At 40.0% G+C, this 23,576-nt stretch overlaps 1 protein-coding gene across 2 annotated transcripts in view; it reads right to left on the reverse strand.

The window, feature by feature from the left end:
* Sema5a (semaphorin 5A) overlaps positions 1-23,576 on the reverse strand; it is a 433,267-nt gene that overhangs the window by 156,244 nt on the left and 253,447 nt on the right. For both annotated transcript variants that reach the window (XM_032898665.1, XM_032898666.1), the window contains one exon: positions 3,439-3,501. In XM_032898665.1, coding sequence (XP_032754556.1) covers positions 3,439-3,501 — 63 coding nt within the window. The remainder of the gene's footprint in view (positions 1-3,438; positions 3,502-23,576) is intronic.

The following is a 23,576-nucleotide window of genomic DNA, read 5'->3' on the forward strand; positions in this document are numbered from 1 at the left end:
AATTACCATAGGTCACAGCTTGAGGTGAAACATGGACTGGTGGGTTCAGTTGAGCAATTTCCCTAAGTAGCAATAATACAGTAGAAAATGGAAACTAGCTGAATGCTTTGATTAAGGGCTTATAGACTGTGCTGCAGAGACACCTCCAGAAACCCCATGGCTGAACACGTCCTGGTGTTCTTTTCTAACTCACAAGGACCACATAGAGACTGAAGTCCAGGAAGAGGAATAGAATTAACTATTAGCATTTTTTTAAGCCTGTGAACCAAATATGTAAGTATATTCCTAGTAAAATACAAAAAGAAAATACTTCAGGAGCTAGGAAAAATCGAACAATGAAAACACTTCTCGTTTACATATATTAAGCAAATGAAAGCACAGACACACACCCCCAAATGTCTGGAGAAAATTTGGCTACTTTGGCTTGTCATGCCATGGTGGGCACAGGTAGGCGAGATGCTAAACCTACTGTATGAAAGAATATACCCTCAGAAAAAGTCTGGTCCCCATCATCGAAAGTGGTGAGGGTGATAAGCTGCATAGTAACCTTAGTGCATTCATTTACTCATACAATATTGCTGACTTCCACTCTGTGTGCCAAAGGGCTTCAGAGCAGCACCAGAGCCATAAAGAAACCATTGGCACAGCTTGTGGGCCAGGACTGGATGATTAACACAGCTTGACAGGGCAAAGACAGATGGCCACTGGGTTTTCCAAGACTGATAAGTGATGGAATGTAGGTTGGAACACAAAAGCGGTGGCCTAAGAGTTGAGGCAGGAAGGCCAGCAACAGTGGTCATGGAAATAGGGGATTGACAGCAGAGAATTCTCAAGTGATAATAGGGTTCTCCTGAGTCCTGAGGACAGTACGGGGACAGGGTGTTCAGGTCTGAGGTTATCAAAATCTAAACCCCAAACCACATTTATAGACATAGACTCAGTGACTTGTCAACAAAATCCATTGTAAGATATCTGCTTACTGATGCAAATCCAAGATATAGAAAACAAGAAAAGAAGTAAGAAAAAGTTGCCAAAATCAAAGTGAAGATAAAAAGGAAAGAGGGGGAAGAAAGGAACACCCCAAGGGAGGAGAAAGTTTACTCAGTGCCCAGGTCTTCTGGAAGATGATGGCGTCACTAGATCAAGCGCTGTATTAAAGCTGGGACCCTGGAGAGAAAGTCTAGTGTGTCCACCAGTGAACAGGGACTTTCACCATCCCTATCCCCTCCCCATGGAGCCTACCTGCCTTAACTTATTGCTTAGGATACAGGGTTTAAGAGAAACCTATAGGAACTGTAGGGGAAGGTACCCATCCCTTCAAGACTGTGACCTTCCTAAGTCAGGGGAAGATGATGGGATGCAGGACTCAGGAAACTTACAACGTTCATGTACAACTCCCTAAGGTTTGGAGATGTTTGTTTACTCCTCAGGAAGAGCCACACAAGAGAATGGTTCATGCTCGGAAAACTTGGCTAGAGGAGAAAAACACCAGTTCTATGGCACAGTCACTATATTGAGCCTCAACATCACAGGGAGGCCTTGGCCACATAGAAGTCATACCTCCAAACATTGCTGTGTTTTATAAAACTCTCTAAGGAAGTTAGAGTCCTCTGGTATGTTTTTATTTATATCATTTTACACCCTTTTATTTGGGAATATTTCATATTCTGCTTCTTTGCAACCTGGAGCTACTAGTATAGTTTGGTAAATTTTTAATGATTTAGCTCAGAGGTATTTTTGATGATTAAATATCCTTCGATAAACAGTATCTATCAATTTCTTGATTCTTCCTTGACTCCCTCACCTTTCTTCTTTGCCTCCTCCTTCTCATTCTTTTTCCCATCCTTCCCTCCCTCTCTGTATTTGTGTATTTTACTCCTGCTAAGTTTATGATTTATTCCCACCACTTACTCTTCTGTACCCCTGAGATCTGCATCACCACACAATTCTCAGATCTTTTCTTCTAAAGGGCAGGGAGCAAGCACCAAAACTGGAGGAAAAGGCAGAGCACTGTACTCCTTATCAACACACAGATGAGGACCACTTCCTACTGCTCACTGCATCTGCTGTATTGGTCCTCATGCTCTTAGCCCTGAGGACAACTCTGCCCCTGTGCATGTAGCCACATTTCCCCATGAACCAAAGTGCAGCCATCATTGGAAAGGCAGAGCCAGCAACAGAACTAGGGGCAGTAAGTCTGAGGAGTAGCTACAGGGTAATTTCCCTAGGACACAAAAGACTTTTTCTACAGGTAGACAGGGTTCCTGGAAAGATAAAGTCCTGTGCATTGTACCAAACCCTAGTTGTGTGAGAGGTCTGCATGTGAGCATGAGAGTGCCCTCCCATCTTCATCTTCAACTCTCAGTGCTCTATGTATGAGAATTTGGGAATGTAGACTTTGGCACTGACAAAGATAGAGCAACCATCAAGAATATACCTAGTATGTTGTAGTTTTCCCTGAAGTTACTGTATTTTGATGCTAATTCCACTGCCCCAAGGACAGCTTCCTATGTGTATAGGACTCAGTCAAGGACTCAGAACTCAGGTGACTTCACCAGAACCACCTCTCCATTGAATTTGTAAAGTACTGGTGAGGGGCAGGTACAGGATAGAAGGAGGCCTGTCATTGGAGGAGAAGGAAGGATGGGCGGGAGAGAAGTTTGAAAGAAGAGGAGGAGATTGGGGGAGAGAGAAGAGGAGATGGAGAGAGGGGAGAAGCCATGGCAGGACAAGATGGCAGGTAATGTTAAGATTCTGCTCTGTGTATTTACAGGTTGTTATTAATGTTCTCAAGATATGGATGGTACTGGGCTTTGTATGTTTAAGTGGGCAATTATATCATACCAATTGGGTCATAGATTATTGTGTTGTGTGTTCTTTTATGTGAGGGTTTGATTGTAGGAAAGGGTGCGGTTGGGCTGTGTTTCCGCCAAGAAATCTAGCAGATATCTGGGGCACTGAGGTGTAGACCAAGCAGGGTAAAAGACCAACATTACCGTTTTATTTTATATATTTTTACAACAACACTAGTATAATTTTGATGCAATGATTTCATTGAGCAAGTATCCAACATCTGTCTGGTATGTACAAGGCCCTGCACTCCTGGTACTACAAGGTAATACAAGTATTCAACTACTTTCTGTAGTTAACTACGAAATATATAACAGGCTAATTAAATTCTACTTTAAAATTCTGTCCTTTAATTTTTCTGAGAATGTCATAGTTTATTTTGAATCTTATATAGTGATTCAAAGGATAAATTAGGTCTTAGTTTGTTTTTTGATCCTGTGTGAAATGCATGATTTTGTGACTCATTTCCATTGAATATTGAAACATGAAGTATATCTTCTTCACATACACCTCACTTTGCAGGGAACAGATACCTTATACACAGTCCTCAGTTCAGCGTGGGGTAGCTGTAGATGGCTTTGTCCTTACCTTCGATTTGCCCTTGCTGTAACAGGCCTTCTTCGTGGCTTCATCACACTCCCACTGCACAGCCTGCAAAGAGACCAAACAAAAGTTAGGGCTTTGAGGAAACGGGGGTCGGGGGAATAATGAGGTCCTGGTGGCTAGATTAGATGCTATCAGAGGACCCTTATGCTAGCACCTTCAGTCTTGTGTAAAATTAATACCAAATACAGGGTATCAAGTCATGGGCTCACATTTGACTTTCAAATTAAGACATTTAAATGACTTAGAACTTGCTTCATAGTCAAACTGGTAGTGCCTTTAGACTCAGTTACTGGTAAACAAGATCTATTGCTTCTGGGAAACGAGGATAAGGTCCCAGTAAAGGAGATCAGGAAACACAGATGAGGACCACTTCCTACTGCTCACTGCATCTGCTCTTGGCCATGAGGACAACTCTGCCCCTCTGCATAGAGCCACATTTCCCCATGAACCAAAGTGCAGCCATCATTGGAGCTGAATCATTCAAAGACACGGAGCTTACTGCAGTTATGCATCAACATGCATGGATAATGCCAGGCATAACTCTGCATAGTCTAGCTACCACAGTAGTTGTATACATGCCAGTCAGGGCATGACTGGTTCATGTGCAGAGCACTGGGACTGTTTTCAGTCTCCACACTACGCCTAGCTCCATTTAGAACCATGATGTTTAGTACTTTGTCAACTTTTCAAATCTAACCCAGGCTGATCAAGTTGGCAGGTGCATTAGCACATCCAGTCACGAAGAGAACTGTGATACTTAAGATGGTAACTCGGGTTTTGAACACAGAGGGGATTTACAACTTAAGTTTCTGAGTCACTTAACACCAGTTCAATCACTGAACTATTGTTCTTTTCTACTATTTTTGTAGTATGTAGACTTTTATGTGGGAAGTCTAGGTATTTTTTCATATCTTACTGTTGTAATTTTTTTCTAGCTGTTAAAATTAGATTTCTGAAGATTCAGTTATGGACCAGTGAAGATATTTTCAGGAAAACTTATGAGGAACAATCTTTTTAGGTCAGAAAATGTCAGAGAAGAAACTAGACTCAACCCAATATAAACCAAAGTAAAATAATATGCAGGAAAATACTGGCCTCCGCCAACTGCCAGGAAGAATTGTTTCTCGATTCTCCAAAATTTAGGAGAATATAAGGTCAGGCTGCTCTTGCCAAACACTGGCACCCAACAAAGGTAGTCATAACAACTGTGTGCAGGGTGGCTTATCCCTCTCAACAAACACGAGACCATGAGAGAGCAATCCACACAGAGCCCCCTTGCTGTTCCTCAAACAGGAGCAGTGCCATGTCTGTTTATTATGATCATGTGAAATCATCAAGAATGCTGTCGGTATGGATGACCATGAATAGGAGAGTGTTAATTCTAAGATCCTTTCCTGGGTCACTGTGTATTGGGGGCAGTGAAAGTGCAGCTAATCAGTGTCTCATGTAAGAACTACCTTGGATTCCATCCAGGAAGGCAAATATTTCCATCAACAGTGAAGGAGCCAGCACAGAGCTGGACACACAGCACTGCGCTGTGCACATTCCAAAAATGAAAATAAAGTCACTGTTACCCCTGTGTGACCTTTTATATGCTCCCTCTTTCTTACATCTCTTCATAGAAAACTCCCGCTGCATATTTGCTCTTATTTAAATATAAAACAGAATCAAAGAGCTGATACATTCCTTTAGCAACAAAGAACTTATTATAAATTTAAGCTTATATTACCAAAGGGGTTGATGCCATTGAACAGAAAGAGGGGTTCCAGTGATGCAGCTATGAGCATGTCCGTATGGTGAAAACTTCAGTGGAGGAGGTGCTCACACAGAGACACACAAGACATACATATTGATGTATGTCTGACAAGAAGGATGATGCGTTTCAAGCCTGCCTGGGCTGTAGAGGAGTTATGCTTAGGATGAGTGACCTGGTGGGACCTTAAACAGAGACCTGAGGAGTTCTTGTTTATCAAGTGGGAAATCTGAGAAGAATGTAAAAAAAAATAAATGAAAATATTAATAGTCTCCTGAATAAACATAAGAGGTCTGGGCAGCAGGGTGAGCCTCCGGATTAAGAGGGAATATGAATCAAATGCCATCAATGTTCTTAGATCTCACTGCTGCTGCCACTGGTAAACAAACAGCTTCTCAATTCTAGCCGGCGCTCAAGTAGCCTTCACATTTTCAAGATAAATATTGGCCAAGGACAAAGAATGAAAAGAAATAGCAAAAAAGAGTGAGTTTTTCATAAATATTTCATTACTTTGTCCAGAATTCTGAAAAACAGCAACTACTCGCACACGTTTATTAGACCAATAGTAAGCTAGGACATAGTGATGTTTCTCTTATTTGAAGTAGAGGGTAAGCTTCTGGAGGCGCTTCTTCTCTATCACCAGCCTTTAACAAGACTCAAATCCAAAATTAATTAGAAAGCATGACTGTTTAGATTTTTTATGGCTTCACAGTATTCACGAATAGAGGGAAAGAAGATTATATATTAGTGGCAGAAATTCATCAAGAGAAGATAGCGAGGGACACATGTTGTTAGGTATCACAGAACTGTAAAAAAAATGAAGTTGCAAAGGAGACTTTTATAGATTTACAAAAGAATTAAGACTTCTGGATTAATCTCATAGAATTTTTCTTTTCGTTCACCCTCTTGGTCCTCTGGCAGCTATGGAAAACATGTTTCCACAGGAGAAGGCCAGAGGGGTAAATGGAATTATACTGCATTAGAGTTTACTTCTCAGTTTCTACTGTTTTATTCAAGCTCAGCTTTCCATGAAGCTCATGTATGCCTTTTATTATAAGGATCCATCCTTATGGATGAAAGGTCTTTGTCTCAAACTTCATTATAGTCTCACCGAAACTAGTTATTTGTATGTGTATCATGATTTTGGAGCAACGCCCACAATTGACTTAGGAAGTGTTCTATATGCTTGTCTTCACATTCACTCTAGCTATGTTGTGCCTCCACCCCCTAACTTATTTTTCTGGCAGTCAAAACAAATGCTAAGGCATTACACATTTCCAACGTCAGTACAACTCAGTCATACATTCTCAAAATTAAATTTAAAAAAATCTTTACTTTTTATTACCTTTTGTCTTTTCTACTACAGAAGAGAAAAGAAACATGAATATTCTATTATTCAATGTTTAATGTTCATTTAACATGTCAGAAGCAAGCATCAAACAATAATAGTGGTTACTTAGATACTCAATGAATCAACTATCTTGAAATCTACATTTATAAAAACATGTTTCCTAGATGTAGCCCATTTTTCTACAAAGACACTTAACTATCTTCTGTGATATTAAATAGATTTAAAAGTTTTGCTGTGGTTCCTTTCATGACCTCTTTTTTTCCACTTAATATTCATTAATTATCTACTAAGTATGCTACGTCCTGCTAGATGAAAGAAGATAGATAATATGTGTGTAATAAATTTGTGAAATAAAATTATTTCAAAATCTTAAATAAAAGAGTTATGTCAGGTTTGAGCAGAGCACACAACAGCACCTGCATCATTTTCCTCGTACAGTAGCTTCATGGTGGTGTATCTCAAGGCCAGGGGTCTGCTTGGGCTTACAGCATTCTCAATCAATATTTGGCAAGTGGCAGTGCCACAATCCCATCAGTAGAGAAGCATGCAGGAAAACAGAAGACTGACTTTTAGAACTATAGAAACCCAGGGATGTAAGAAACAATCTGTTGTTTCACAGTAGACTATAACACAACTCGTCATTCTGCACAGGGACATGCTCCGGTCATGACAAATGGAGCTGTGATCTCAAGAGTAAGTCAGATGTTGGGAAGAAAGATTGGCTCTCTTTATATACTTGTTCCATACATATGAATCCACAGCTCTCAGAAGTGTATAAACAAAGCTGTGTATTATCGCATTCCACAGCAAGAGAAGTTAATTAGACAGGGACGAGCAGTGGTGGATGCTTTTCATAACAATGAGGAGAACAACATTCCAGGCAGATGGGCCACTGCTCTTTCAGCAGATGGCTCTGCTAATTAGATACTGGCAAAAGATAACATTTAAAAAAACTAGTTTAATTACACAGCACCAAAAATTAACAACCACCTGAGGGCTTTGTGGGTGTGTGTGTGTACTTTTCATATGTTTGCATTCATATTCTTATGTCATGTATTTCTGTGACACACTGGAGAGTGTTACATTGTCACCACCATTATAAACAAATTGTCAGGGACTTTGGGGCCATACCTTTGTTCAAAACAAGCAAAACTTAAATGAAACTCAAAACTAGTGGGGATTGCAGTGTCTGAATAGATCTTCATTCTAGCCAACCTTGAATATGGTTGTCTTCACTACTTACCTTAATTTGGCAGTTATGTCTGTTCCAGAGTGACATAAATCTAATTGTTCAGAGGTAAAATATTTTAGTCACTTTGGGAGAGCTGCCCAATGCTCAACATTGTCTTTATGTCTTACGGAAAATATGATTATTCATTTTCATTTGGATCCATAGCATATTTGCCTCCTGATTATGTCAAACAGCTGTTTCCCATGGGCAGTTCCTCAAAAATCACGAGGCTAGAAAGTAACTTCCTCTAATTTAACTAATATCTGCCTACAACAAAAAACCATAATATCTTTTTTAAAAAATCTTACTAGACTAACATCAATATGCAAATCAGTGGTGTCTTACTCTTAGAGTTCTCATAAGTATTAAAATATTTTTAACCACTATACATTGAGACCTTTATTGTTCTTAACATAATACCAAATCAAAGTCACTTTGGCTAAATACATAATGTCTCCAAGCGTGTTGAATATTCTTTGTGTATTTGTTTTCTTAATTGGTATAGATAATGCTGTAGTTTTCCCTGGGCTGTATAACAAACTGTATGATTTTAAGAAAATAAATTTGTTCTTACACATTTGGAGGCTGAGTGTCTTAAACCAGGGCAGTAATGGATTGCTCCTTTAGAAAGTAGGAGGGAGACCGTCTAGGCCACTGTCCTAGCCTTTAGCAGGGAAGGGTCTTGGGTATTCCCTGTCTTACACTTAGAATTCTCAGGCAACATAAGGTCTTCTCCTGTATTCGAATCACATCTCCCTCTTCTTGTAATGTCACTAGCCACTGGATCAGAGCCCAGGACAAACCAATAATGATGACCCCATACTAATTATAGAACATGTACACAATTTATTTCCAAATAATGCCACAATTTGAGATGTGTGGTGGCTTTGACTGGGGTGGCTAATAGTAAACCCAGTACCATGTCACATTTGGAAGGACAGTGATACATCAATAAGAGCCATTGCTCCGAGTGAAATTATTTCCCAAATCCAATGCAAAAACTGACAATTTCTTGAATTTCTATGCACTAGCTGCCATAGAAGGGTTTTGTTTTTTTTTTACACATTTATCTTACTTACCTGTCTATAATGCATATAATAACTACAATTACTATAAAATTTTGGATGAAGATATTATCTGGGTATTTGCCAAAGTCCCACAGATTTCAGGTGGTTGACTAACACTGAAATTTTATGGCTTGAATTTGAACCTATCCTATCCTGTTACTGGGACTGTCAAGTTAAATGCTTCTTGGTTATTTGACTCAGGTGGTCAATTTCTTTCTTTCTTTCTTTCTTTCTTTCTTTCTTTCTTTCTTTCTTTCTTTCTTTCTTTCTTCCTTCCTTCCTTCCTTCCTTTCTTCCTTTCTTTCTTTCTTCCTTTCTTTCTTTCTTTCTTTTTGCTGTGATTCATACCTGAAGCCTACAAATTTGTATATGTCTAAAGTCAGAACTGTTGGCATTCAGTATATATTAATCACAAAATCCATTGATTCACATGTCTTAGAAGGTATTCATTTTTAAAACCCAGTCACAGAACAAGTATTGATTTTAAGCAGCTTGTGATTCGTCTAATGCAACAATTGCCTGGCCAGGGTGTGACCTAGCTTTTGCTAGGCTGGTGTTAAGAACTCAAGCACAGACTGATTTTGATACAACAGCAGAGTTCTCTTTCTTAGTAGATGTGGGATCTCATTGTTGCCATCCCCATTCCACCAGCAATGGAATCCAAAGGTATCTAGAACATTCTATCGTTTTTCCTACTGCCTCTGTCCATTCTGCTCCAGGTGGCTTATGGTTCTTCGCATGGCCATTGAAAGCAGCCTTGATTTGGCCAGCCTTGTATGTAGCCTGTGGACTACCTGACCTCACTTTCTGACTCAAGGAGCCTATATAGCCATGGCCTATATCTCCTGCAAACTTATGCTCAAGTGTTTATAATCATAAACATGTAAACTTCTGTCTGGGATGGGGATTTACTTCAATGTTAATTACTTGTGCAGCATGTTAGACCTTTGCTTCAATGGAGAAAATACCAAAAAACAAGCCCTAAATCCCAAAGACAAAAGCATCAATGTGTATGTCCTGTATACCAATCTGTGCCTGGTCAGGAGGCTGACTTCTGTTTCACTCATATATAACCTAGAGCAAACACACACACACACACACACACACACACACACACACACACACACACACACACACACACACACACACACACACAATCAGCAATCACTGGATACTTGCTAGAAAAATGAATACAGAATGTCCTACACCAGTGACAAATCTGGCTCCAGACCATCCCACCAGCTCCCAATCTCCACTATGAGGAAGAGGCACATGGGAGATGAAGCCTCTGAGTTGGTTGAGTGAATTCATAACATATGGCCACCAACAGAGTTCCTCCTAACTTTGGACAAGAAGTCCACAGGAGCTGCCTTATGAAGAGGGGACAGGATCATCTAGAACAGAGATTCTCAAAAGGACAAAGCAGTGACTATATTATCTAACTGATATTGTAAACCACTCATAAAAAAAAGAAGATAAGGATAAAGCTGGGCTATGGGTCAGTATTGTGCAACAATAAAGCTTTAGGAATGTGTGAGGCTAAATAGCTTGGAGCTCCTGTCTCGAACCTCGCACTATCTACTTACCTGTTTGCTTTGCTCTGGTTTCTACTCCTGAAATCATACATATGCGTACCATAAGGAGTTGGAAATAAGGCCATCCTGGAATCTTAGTTATGTGTGGATGAGATCTGAGACAACATTGGATCCCTTTTCCTCAGGCTGTACAGTAAACAAAGGCCTCCGGATGCCACAACAACAAAGCTTATCTGAGATATTGGGAGGCACAAATGATAAACCAGGGATTTGGGGAAAGAGCTGCCTCTGGTGACTGAGCCACTCCAAGTACTGGACCAGGGGATAGAAGAATTTCGTGAGACGGGAGTTCCCATAGACTCACCCCTCAGCAGGTGTGAGCCTGCTGCCATGGTGCTAGGAATGGAAATAATTAGTGACTATCCCTATGTCTAGTGAAGAAACCCGAGTTATGGAGGCCAGCATAGAGGAGTTCAACAGGTGCTGCACCTCAGAAGCCTCCGTTAATAAAAACCGTATGTGAAGGGTAGGGTGGTCACAGCAGAGGCTCCTAGTTACAGGGTCAGAGAAATATTCTTGCCTCCAGACTTTCCAATAGATTATTTCTATGAATCCAAACAAGTCTGTCTTGAAACATGGTCTTGCCCATCCTGTAAGCTTGAATTCAGTGAAATTCCAATTGCAGGAGGAATGAGTAGTTTTATACAGAAGTTCCTGAAAGTATGGTCCCCTGCATTCCATGACCCCATGGGAGCTCAGTCAAGCTTGAGACAAAAGTCCTGACATCACAGGAGCCAAGCACCAGGACGGCGCTGCTTATGCTCAGAGTTGCCAAACGTGTGTCTTTAGAAACATTTAATTATGCCCCTTGTTACAGATAGTGTAAATATATTTGCTAGAAACTAGCAAGTAAAAATTATGATTTTCTTTTTGAAATAATATCGATAGATATCCTGAAAGGATTAAGCTGTGAAAACTATCAAACATAGGTGAGTCGCCTAAGATTATTTGAATGCTTTAAGGGACACGCGTGTGAAACTTTCTAAAACAATTGGAAAAAAAAACCCAAGAAACCCAAAGTGGCATATGGGCTACTCTTAGGAATAAGTAACTTTGTATGACAAAGCCTGAATTACAGTTGTCTTCACAATGGTGAAGTCACGTGGCCTCAGGCAACACTTGCTTTCACATATCTGAGGAGAAAAGGTAATCACAAGCTAACAATGTTAAGAAAGTAAGTGGAAATAAACCAGCTTGACCTTAGTACAGGGGTGAATTCTTGAGCTACGTGATGAGACTCATGTCACAATGTGGGCAAAGAGCTTTAAAGGGACTGTATCTAGCAAGAAACCCAAAGGACCTTGTTGGGGGACAGTGTAGAGCATCTGTGGGAAGGGGCAGCAGCACTCATAGCTTGAGGAAGGTGGTGATGCAGGCGTCCCGTGTGCCTTTGTCTGTCTTTATCTTGTATTTTATTGATGTTATTAGAATGTCTTAAGTTTTCAGGAAAACTGTCTCAGTTTTCATTTTGTGTGATCATTTCTCAATTGTAAAGTCACCAAAGCTGTTGTCACCATTTTATTTTATTTTATTTTATTTTCTTATTACCAAATATCCTGGCTGAATCCTACCAAAGTGCTTCTGGCGTGAACTCTCAGATCAATAGCCAATATAGATGCAAATATATGGGATTTTGTTTCCAGCTTCTCTGTGAATCTTTTATATTTTTCTTTCCTTTTTTTTTCCCTTCTGACATTCGCTTCAGGAAAACAAACAATTCTTGAGATCTCATTAATTTTCCTCTGGAAATCTTGGATAGAGTGGGCACTCTACATTTGCCAGAGCGCTTATAAAGACAAAATTATGCATCTTTACTGGGGAAATATTTTATGCTCAGTGAGCCACTCAGAATTCATTATTCAACTCTCACACAAGTACTTTTGGAGACACATCTTCTACAAAGATTGACTTTACTTCCAGCTTGAGAACATATCGATCTACTTGTTTTCAAGATATTTGGGAAGCACCTCTCATGAGCTTTGTACTTTCTTGTTCCTAAGAGGTTTTACTTTCAGCTGAGAGAAGTGGACATTGAAATGTATCTTCTGGTATATGTTCCGCAGTCATGTTTTGCTCTTACATTTTAAAACAATACATACTGGGTGACACACTTTGGCTGAGGAAAGCATTACTTACAATTATGTAAAGATGTTAAAAGAGAATTTTGTAACAACTATGGATATATCCTTTGTCAAGCTAATATTTAATAAAATCATAACTTGACTGGCTTCTCTCTGCCCTCCCTGCATATTCCGTTTGTAAATCAAATGAGTCACCTACAACCAAAGCAGTTTTGTCATTTCTTTTATCAAGTCTTTCTTCATTTATATTGCAATCCTATTACTTTTATACCAGAGGTCTTACTAGCAGGATTTTTGTTTACAAAGAGCTCTTAAAAACTAAAACTGTTTGAAGTTAAAGAAAGCCAGGAATTGGTGATTTAAAAAATATTCACGTCTATTATAGTTCCATTGACAATGCATACTTCTTTTTTTATTAAATTCATCCTCTCATTCTATTTGAAGTAGCTTCTTTGTTATGAGATGGGCTATAATTTGACAATTAACTTTCAGATTTTCCATCCTCACCCAACCTCCCATGAAATGAGTTTAATTTGGGGTAAATTAATTGCATACAGTAATGAATTTTGGTGTGTGGCTATGAGTAGACTGTAAAATACAGGGCAGGGTCTGAAAGTATAAAACTCTTGGGCTAGATAAATGTTGTCCTTGTAAAACATCCACACCAACAGCCTGGGCCTGGGAATAGCACTGTGAGGTCAGAGAGAAGATTTTACAGATGTGATTTCAGTCTAGGCTTTGAGCTGGGACAGTGAGGGGATGTAACTTTCCCACAGGAGGAGGCAATGTGGACACAGGCTGGGGGTTCATAGAGCCACAGTCAGAGAAGTTTTGTGTACCCAAAAGTAAGGGAAACAGAACAGGGGCCTCACTAAAATTCCAGGGTATACCACCCCACTGCTGCTCTGGCTTTGTATCACAGGATCGCTTCTAAACTTCTGTTAAGAATGAGTTTATGTTGCCATAAGCCTTCGTGTGTGTGTGTGTGTGTGTGTGTGTGTGTGTGTGTGTGTGTGTGTGTGTGTGTGTGTGCGCACTAAAACACGTGCAGGGCATTGACTTTGAGATGAGTAATTGAGAGAGGTTTCATTAAAGGCCTGAGAGGGGTAGAGATAAAGAGACTGTAGTGAAGCCACTGCAGATGCACAGTCAGACAACAGGAAAAGGACAAGAAGGAAAAACTAACAGCACCAGGCATGTTAGGGACAGAAGTCTTTTGAAAACTTAGAAACAAGGACAAACAAATTTTGAGTTTGGCTGAAGTGAATTCCCATGTCTCCGATGCCTGCCTTTGGAGTTGGATTTGAATGACAAGAACAATATGTCTTCTCACCCCATAAGTAACTCACCTCTGCTCATGAGAGGCAACCTAATAATTGTTTCTAAGAAAAATATGATAGGAAGGCAGATCTATTTCCAAAATGGTTAATTGAAAAGGACCAAACTCACACAAATTCATCACACTTTTGAAACAGACTTTTATTACTTGGTAATAAATTCTAGCTTTCAGACCAAAAGAGAGAGAAAAGAGAGAGAGAGAGAGAGAGAGAGAGAGAGAGAGAGAGAGAGAGAGAGAGAAAAGCACAACCCAAACAGGTACCCCTAACATGAGAGGAATTCAAAACAGTTCGGCGCAAGACCTTTTCTTCAAAGTCACACCACAGTGATGTATTTGCTTGGAATTTCATGTCCTAAGTCAAGCAAATGAGATGATATAAAAAATGACACAAACAGAAATGAAAAATGAGGGGAAACTTGCAAGTTGCCATCTAGGACATGCAGGGAAGCTAAGGAGGTTGGAATTTATGAGCACCAAAATAAGGGAAGCAGAGCAAATTATGTTTTACATCGGCTAGTCTTACATTTCTCTCAGAATTCTGAAAAGAAAACGTTACTAAATGCTAATATTTTTTTCTGCCTCCAATCTAGTCAGAAAAGGGCATTTGACCTTAGCCAGCCGGCATCACAGTTCTCAATAGACTTTAGAATTTCAGCTAAAGCACGTCCCCATTACAACTCTGAATGTCAACAGCAAAAACTCAAGGCTTGTTATAAGTGATACTGGGGATAACTCTGAAAGTTTAACTGTGAATGTGGGTCCCCACTACCAACTTTCACAGCAGCATTATGGATTTATCCCAACGCAGCATCAGAACTTGTGAAACTGAGTCACTCCCACGAAGCTAGGGTTGGCAGCATGTTCGGAGGGCAAAAGGTACAAGAAGTTACAAAGTTACAAAGCAGTAACAGTGTAACACCATACAAGGCTGGCAGGACAACAGCCGAGAGAAATTATTCCAGCTTGTACATAAACCCAAATGACCAGAAGTGATGCTGGTGTCTGCATATTCAATCCTCCCAGCAATCCAGCAACCGGTGGCCCCATCATGAGTCTTATATTCAAGTGATACATGCAGGTGGAAAGACGCACTTCAAGGCTGCTAGGCGATCCTGGGTCTGTTAACTTACCTGCAATGGTGTTTTCATCAATGAATTGCCTGAATCTGCTTGACTCCTGATCCCTCCCACTTTAACAAAGCTTTGTTGAAAGGCTGGGCCTGCCTGCTTTGAATGTGTTGTAACAAGAAGCATGTGTTGCTTTCTCTTTGTAATAAAAGACAGACAGACCCTGGCTAAGACGGTGGCTAGGGAGATATCTGCCTCTTTATGTTTTCATTTCATTGATGGTGATTCCTCCCCCATCTAAGCGCTCAAAGATCATGTAAAACACAAAACAACCTTAACTCAGGTAACTTTATCACTACAATTCTGTATGCTTATCCAAAAGTACTTGACATGATACTTAGTCCCACAGAAATCTGTCACTGTGACACTAGCAGCCTACATGATACATTTGTAAGATAGTTTTTCTGTATCTCCTCTAATGTAATTTAGAAACCCAATTTGAGGATAGACTCCAGTTTGATTTTTCTGTCTAAAGTTCTATAATAAGTATTCAGATGTAATAAGTCACCAGGTGTGTCTGTGTCCACAACAGAAGCTGGCAGGATGGTCAGGCCGTGATAGCCCACAGATATTCCAAGCTGAGATCCTGAAACTCCATAAACTTCCTTAGTGGTGAAAGTCAGGTTCTAGCATTCCAAAGGAAGATGGTAGCCACGCCCATCCCGTTCTCTCCTATACCTAGGATGAAACACAGTAACCACACCCATTCCATCCTCTCCTATCCCAGGAGGGAAAGACTATAGCCACGCCCATTCCATATTTACATATACCCAAAAGGAAAGATGGTAGCCACGCCCATCCTCTCAGGGCACAGAGCACTGATCCCCAGGGGGTTTGTCAAGGTCTATAAGAACATTCCCCTTCCTCAGTCATTTGTAGAGTTCCCGCTGTGCTTCACACCAGGGGTTTCCCCTAGGAGGTATAATGCTGATTAGTTAACACCCTGGGTAAGTGCTAAAGTTTAGGGGAGATAGTTGTAGACTCCTCAGGGACGCTACAGGATCTTTAGTAGCTCTGAAGTCTTTAATGCAAATAGCTGTACACCACATTCCCTAAGTGCTACCAGTATGATTAAGGTGGCTCATTAAGGAAATCTGTATACACTTCTCAAAAATAAGAAGAATGTATATTTCAAAAGCTAATTTATATGTCAAAATACACCAACTTTCTTCTATATATTTCCATGCAGGTTCTTACTTGGTGGCAACGATTTAATGAATTTTGATGACAGATAATTAGGTTTCTCAATTATACATGGAGAATGTTGTAGGTGTGAAGATCAGACTCCACACACATATGCTCAAATATCAATTATAAGGTATTTAATTGCTTTTTAATTCTTTTTCTTTATTTTTTGAGAACTCCATACATATATTCAATGAAATGTGATCATATCTGATCCCATTGTCCTGTTCTAGTTCTCCCCATGTCCCACAACATACTCCTTCCAACTTCAAGTATTTATATTATTATTATTATACTATTGTTAATAATAATAATAATAATAATAACGAAATCTGCTAAGCCAGTTAGTGCTGCCCATAAGTGCAAGCGTGTGGGGCCACTGGAGCATGGACTTTTAACCATAATTATAGTGCCTGGCATAAAACTGCTTCCTATGGTACAGGCATTAAATCTAATTGAAAATCAGCTACTTTATACAGTCATGCCATTATTGTACTTGGTGGGCAAACCCTACCTGGCAGATTGGTATTGTAGCACGCAGGTGTCAGGCACTGGGTAAGATCTAAGACCATTACCTATTTTTTAATCAGAAGTCTACATATTACTTTCAGACACTAGGAAAACTAGCCAGAAGGAAGGAAATTAACAAGTCAGTTTAAAATGACTTCTCTATGTCTAGTAGCAAAAGTATCTGGTATCTTCAAAAGGAGAGTGTTACCATGTAGTTATACGAGGCAACTCAGGGCAAATTTTGTTTTGGAGACCTCTGAGTCCTTTTGAAATGATTATTGCTTTTGCAAACTATCTCTCTCTTCAATGGCTTCAATGATTTTCTTTGCACAAAGACTTTCCAAATCTATAACTATTTTAATCAATCTATCTTCAATGGTGTTTGGACAAATACCATTATAATCTATAGTCATGCTAATATGCAATCCACATGCTTAGTTGGCCAATTTTAAAATGACATATAAAATACAGATCTGTCAATTCTAAATGTGGAATTGGAAAAAAAACTCACAATCTCACAATTCTCATCATTTCTAGATTTCTGATTGTGGCCACGGCCAAAATAAGATGACCTCTGTGGACATTTCAGCCAATCCCTGCATGTCCTTCAAATAACCACAATCCTCAGAGAAGTAAGTTCTTATCATGATAAAGTGGGTTTGGCACTGCCTTTATATCAGTGTTAAAAAATTACTATAGTGTAACAGTCCTAAAATGGAAAAGTAAATCCATGCTTTTCCATGACAAGTAGGAATAAAGACATTCCCATCTATGTTTAATACCAAAACATTCATACTATATGAAACATAAATTTAAGTTTCATCTCATTAGTTCATCGGTTTTATGCCAAGAAAATATCACAAGACAGGCACTGTTAAGCTATTAGTGAAAATGCAAGTGTGTGTGTGTGTGTGTGTGTGTGTGTGTGCTGTTCTAACTGAAAAATGCATTCAACTAATGTTTACAGAGATCCTATTATGAGAGAGGATTCTGGATATTACAAAGGCCATCTAAAGCCTCCTGTTGCGTTGTAGAAATTCTTAGCCAACTGAACGATAACAGATGAATGATTCCAATACAAGTTGGAAGTAAAGAGATAGAGTCATCCTTTAGTATCTGAGAGAGATGTATTCCAGATTCCCTATGAATATCCAAATATGCAGATGCCCAAATCCCCAGATAAAATAGCACCATAGTCCATGCAGCCACCACATACTTTTCTATATATTTTAAACAATCTGCTGGTGACCAGCAGTATCTACAGGGTTGTAGTAATTATTACAGTACATAGTTTAGGGATAAATGACAACAGGTCTGTACATACTTAGTATAGAAGCATCTTTGATACTCAGTTGAATCTACTGATGCAGATCCCATAGACAAGTGGCCTGGCTACATTTCATGAAAACAGATAACTCTGCAGGAAGAGAGAGCTGATACCACAAACAAAGGGGGGTGGGGGTGGGCATGTGAGCAGGGATGGATCAATAGGGGATGCTGGGAGAATATAGATGACTACTGAAAGTTACCTACAACAGGGTAAGCAGAAATGCATGTCAAGTTCAAAGAATTGTAAAACATGTTTGTGACTGAAACTCAGGAATGATCGGATGGTGGGAATATCAAATTTTGAAGCTGGAAAGTCATAAAATGGGACACAAGGATGTTTCTTATATGATGTGCTGTAAAATTGGATTTTTAAAAACTGCTTAAGGGCTTTAAACAGTATGGTGTTAAACACACACACACACACACACACACACACACACACACACACACACACACATGCCAGTCAATGCTGTGTAAGGAAAGGAAACTGTTTGGGTCAAGAAAGTGCTAAGGTTCTAACAGAATCCCATAGAAAACTCAGAGGGAAAGCAGAGCACGTAAGAAAAGAGACGTCATAAGCAGTGCTGGTTTTAGCAAGAAGACAAGTTTAAGAAACAGCAGTGAGACACAACGAGACATAGACTGGGCAGGGTGGTACAAAGATGCACACAGCTACTGTGGGCTGCACAGGCACTGGCAGAGGTATCTGCTGCTTCAGACTGAACAGCTGAATACAGGATAATGATAGGTTATCAATTATCTTCCCATCTCACATGTATTTCTGCTTGAGAACAGAGAGCGTCTACTGAGGTACATGTGGCTCTCACGTTTATTTGAGTTTATGTTTTCGGGGAGCTGAGCATAGAAGAGCTGAGTCATAATTCCTTGCAGATGGATGACATTGATTTCCATGTGCCTGATCAGTATACAGGGTCTCCATCAAGAAGCTGCCCATGACAGTGGATATAAAGTTAATCCAAGTATCTCATGTAAAATTCTTGATCAGAGAGACAAAGGATTTAACCCAACATACGACATGAAGATCAGAAAACCCGTTAGGTTATTATCACTATCATCATCATCCCTGGTGAACAATGTCCAACCTTGGGGATGAAGCTTCTCCCCAAGAATTTTCCCAGCACTGAGAAGAGTAGAAGGGTCTTCCCTCTGGATCCACTCTTTCCAGCCACCCTGCCTGGGTTTTCTTCCTCACTCTCCAGTGCTGCTTCCTCAGTTGTTAAACACACCCTAATTATTCTTCATTCCTTTTCTCATGTTACCATAAATTCTGATTACTATAACAAAAACAATAAACATACACCCCCAATTATGTCACTCCTACATCCAAATATAATGATTTCCTTTCTAGTGTCCTTTTTCCAATCTTGCTACATGATAACACTTTCCTAACTTTAAGGGTTTTAGTAGATGGAAATTAGATGATGACCAGTGCCTTCTAGCAACTTACCGCCATCTTAGAGATGAACTGCAGAGCCACACACAGCCTCATCCACAGAGCCTGGTAAGGTTCTGTCCTCAGTCTGTTTGCTGGCATGTGTTGTGTCACTTTAGCACAATGAAGGAGCGTTCCACAATCCTTTACATACTTTTGAACCGCCAGACTCTTTCCCTGTTCTATGACTGTGTATTTACTGGTTCCTTTGTCTTTCCCTCACCTCTGCCTAAGGCCCTATCATTTAACCATAAACGCCAACCCCAGCTACTGAGTGTATGTAGCCTTTCAGCATGAACATCTTTAAACTCCACTTTTGGCTTCTTTGTGGCAGGCTCGAGATCATCATTCATCAATGCTTTTCCTAATTACTGTTAATTGATTAAATGTTTGTGTGACCATACAACTTCTCACAGGAGACCTGTAATGTAATTCAATAATTTATTCTTGGGCATTTAAAATCTGGCTGCCCCGGAGTGCATTTTCAATGAATCCATGCTAAAAGAATGACTAATCTGGTAGCTGGAGAAGACACAGTGAATCTGTCTTTAAAGGTGGCAGAACCTGAAAGACTTCCAAGGGAGAGGCTCACATTCTTCAGTAGAAAGGCTGGGATTTACTTCTTATATTCAAACCGATGGGAAGTCTGGGCCAATCCGCTGCGTTTATGAACTCATTGCCCTTCAACAACATAGGACTATCACCTGTTCTCCCTCTCTAGGCTGTAGTGAAGTCATCAAAGTGCATCTGGGTGCACTGACGAACTCTAGGCCAATGTTTCTCAGTAGGAATAGTCACCTTGGAATTTTCTGTGTTCAGCAACTAAAGAGTTCAATAAAGGAACTGTCTGGATGACTTGCTGTTGTCAATGGACACAATGTGGTGAAATGGCTACACCCATACTCGAGTGGCTCTTCTAATACTTATATTCTTTATTAATTCTGCATCAGTGCTCACCTAAAACTTCAAATGCAATGTAAACATTGCATTCCTCACTGAAAATACACATCTGGTTGGTGTATTTTCTACGCAAGGGAAGCCATGGGGATCTAAATAACTGACCACAGTCTCTTCAAGGCACAGAGAGCCAGTGAATAACAGTGAAAATTAGAGAAATTCTCGCATCTCACTCCTCACATGTGGTTCAACCAAATATGAGAATTAGACTTCACTGCATCTTAGTGCTGGGCATGGCTTCCGATGCTTTAAATTTGACAAGAGTGACAGGGCTATCCAGGGACATTTATACACGCTTCAAAAACATCTTAGAAATGAGTAAGGATGTGGGAGTCCCCCAGAGAGATTCACACCAGAAACCAAGGACCTGGAGACAGCAAGGAGCTCATCCCAGGGTCAGCAGTTTGCTTCTTCATCATAGGCTGCACATGATAGCAGGGTATAACAAACAGATGCTGGAAGGCAAGCAAGGAGCTAAGGCTCTGACCTGCAGGATGCTCACCTGAACTAAGTACAGAAAATTATCTGTGAAGGTCTGAGAAGGGGAACTAGGGAGACAAGATGCCAGGCAAGATGGTATGTCACTAATGGAAAACAGAAATGTTCTTATTGATTTGGAAAGAATATGAAAAGGATAAGTTATAGATGTTTCCCTCTTTACTTCATATAGCTACTTTGACGGATAAGCACCTTTTCATGTACTAAAAGGCTCATAGAATCAAATTTTTACTATGTCATAAAATTTTTGGCATATCAGATAAAAATGCATTGATCAGACTTATGGAGTCTTGGGATTGGTTTTATGTTAGCTAATGAAGATGGATAGCCAATTGGGCAAGCCGTGGATAAGGAAGGCTTGTGGTCCAATCCATCTTTTCCCTTTCAAGCTCAATAGGCAGGCCATTAGGATCCTTGGGGATTTGACATTCATGAAGGACAATGGGGAAAAAAAAGACCATACCCTGGGGTATGGACATGTGGGCTAGACACCGACTAGAAAGATTAAGTCCAATCTTTTTGTTTCTCTATCCCTCACTTTTTTCCTCATTGGTCGCTGGACACAATACACAGCAATGGCATCGAAGGGCCTTGCTGAGGACGTTACACTTAGCATCTAGTACAGTGTTTGCACGCAATATGCTTGCAGAGTCGTTAACTGTGTAATTACTTTAATTGTTTAAAGAAAAGCCCCTTTTAATACCATTCTAATCCTTTATTTTATCTGTCTGTAATGTGGAAGCACAGATACAAGGGGAGGGAGGAATGCAAACTGCTACTGGGAAAGATTTGGTTTTAATATTCACAGAAGGTCCATAGTAACAATATTTCCACACGTGTTCACTAGAAATTACTCTTTGCTTTGAGGGAGCTTTAAAAATAAAACTCCAAATAAATGCCCGTGGGATTCCAAATGACTTAAAAAGCTAAATCCATTCCGTCAGGATGGGGTGGGGATACAGATGTCTGCCAACCAAACAAAAAATCTGTTCAGAATATTAAGTTGCTTATTGAAATAGTTTGAGAAAGCTGGAGTGATGCCATGCATTAAGAATTTCTAAAATCTTTGCTACAAGTGAAAGGAATAGAACTGAATGCTGGCTTTCAACTCCACACCAAGGTTCTTGATATCATTACAATGTTATATCCTGTATATTTCTATTCTCTCTCTCTCTCTCTCTCTCTCTCTCTCTCTCTCTCTCTCTGGGGTGTTTCTCAGTCTCCCCCTTCTCTCTTTGTATGTCTGTCTCTGTGGTGTATGCACAAGTCCACATAATTGTTCAATTGGAGGCCAGCTGTCAACCATGGGTATCATTCTTTAGGAAACATCTCATTTTTTTAGACATCCTCTCACTAGCTTGGTCCTCTCCAGATAAATGGGGCTACCTGACCAACAAGCGTCAGGGATGCCCCTGCCTCCCTCTCCCTAGTGTGGGACTACAGGAATTGCATCAACACAACCAGGTTTTGATGTGAACTCTGGGGATCAGACACAGGTTCCCCTGGTCGTGCAGAACACACTTACCAACAGAGCTACTTCTGCAGTCCTCGACTCAGTCCTTACCTATGGCTTGAATGGGTTCTATGAAGGCACTAGAACACTGTGCTTTACCAACAATGATCTGCATGAGTGCTCCAAGTGTTAGTACAAGTACCATCAGATCACATAGCCTCACAGAATCCTCTTCCACTTTGAGGAATGCCAGCTGCTCTGTAGTGGTGGCTTTGCTAAACCGAGCTTGTCTTTTCTTGGGCAGTCATTTCTACATATGTCCTTTTGAAAGAGTGATCAGGACCTGTAAGAATTTATCTTTTTCTCAAACACATTCTTGTCTCACCTCACTCGGTCCCCCTGCAGAGCTTGATAAGAACTGAGCTTAGCTGGACAACCTATTTTTGTAGTTTCTGTTAAGCTGATTTTAAAGTTGGAAACTCTTAAAGGGTAGCTTTGTTTCTAGTTTCCCTTTGGGAAATATGGAATTAAAAAGACAGGTATAAAGAAACCTAAACTGAAGACTATTTGGAGGAGCCGTGTTGTACAAATAAAGAAAATAAAACAGCACTTAGGCCCACTACTTTCACTTGGTTCTGTTGTCTGCTATTCAAGAATACTGTATTTTGGGGGAGCACATTTCCACAGCCTAGAAAATCCAGCTTATAAAACCATTCGAAGACAAGGAAGGAGTTGAGAGGGGAAAGGAAGAATCTGGGATGAGCAGGAGAAATGGGCATAGTAGAGGAGACGCAAACTTGTGAAAACTTCAAATGCCCTCACTGCTATTTAGATCCAGTGGAGTTCACCTCAATAATGTTTAACGTGATTTCCTCCTAATGATATCTTCCACCATGGGTTACCTGAGGGTGTATTCAGTACAGATCAAGAGTGGAAACACACTAAAGGAAAGCACATATCTGACTTTATAATTTTACACATGTATTTTGAAGACAAAGAAACCTGGATATTGAATATAGCTCTTAAATAATGCATCTAACCATTCACCATTACCAAATGTGTGATCCACTACAGATATTTGCTACCTTGGGCATGGAGAAAGACATACCAGGATTCATGGAGTGTGAACAAGAATCATATAATGTCTTTATTTTGAGCCTAGAGTAATAAATAAGAATTAATTTCATTGGA

This window comes from Rattus rattus, chromosome 3, assembly GCF_011064425.1.
Source record: "Rattus rattus isolate New Zealand chromosome 3, Rrattus_CSIRO_v1, whole genome shotgun sequence".
In the NCBI taxonomy this organism is placed as follows: domain Eukaryota; kingdom Metazoa; phylum Chordata; class Mammalia; order Rodentia; family Muridae; genus Rattus; species Rattus rattus.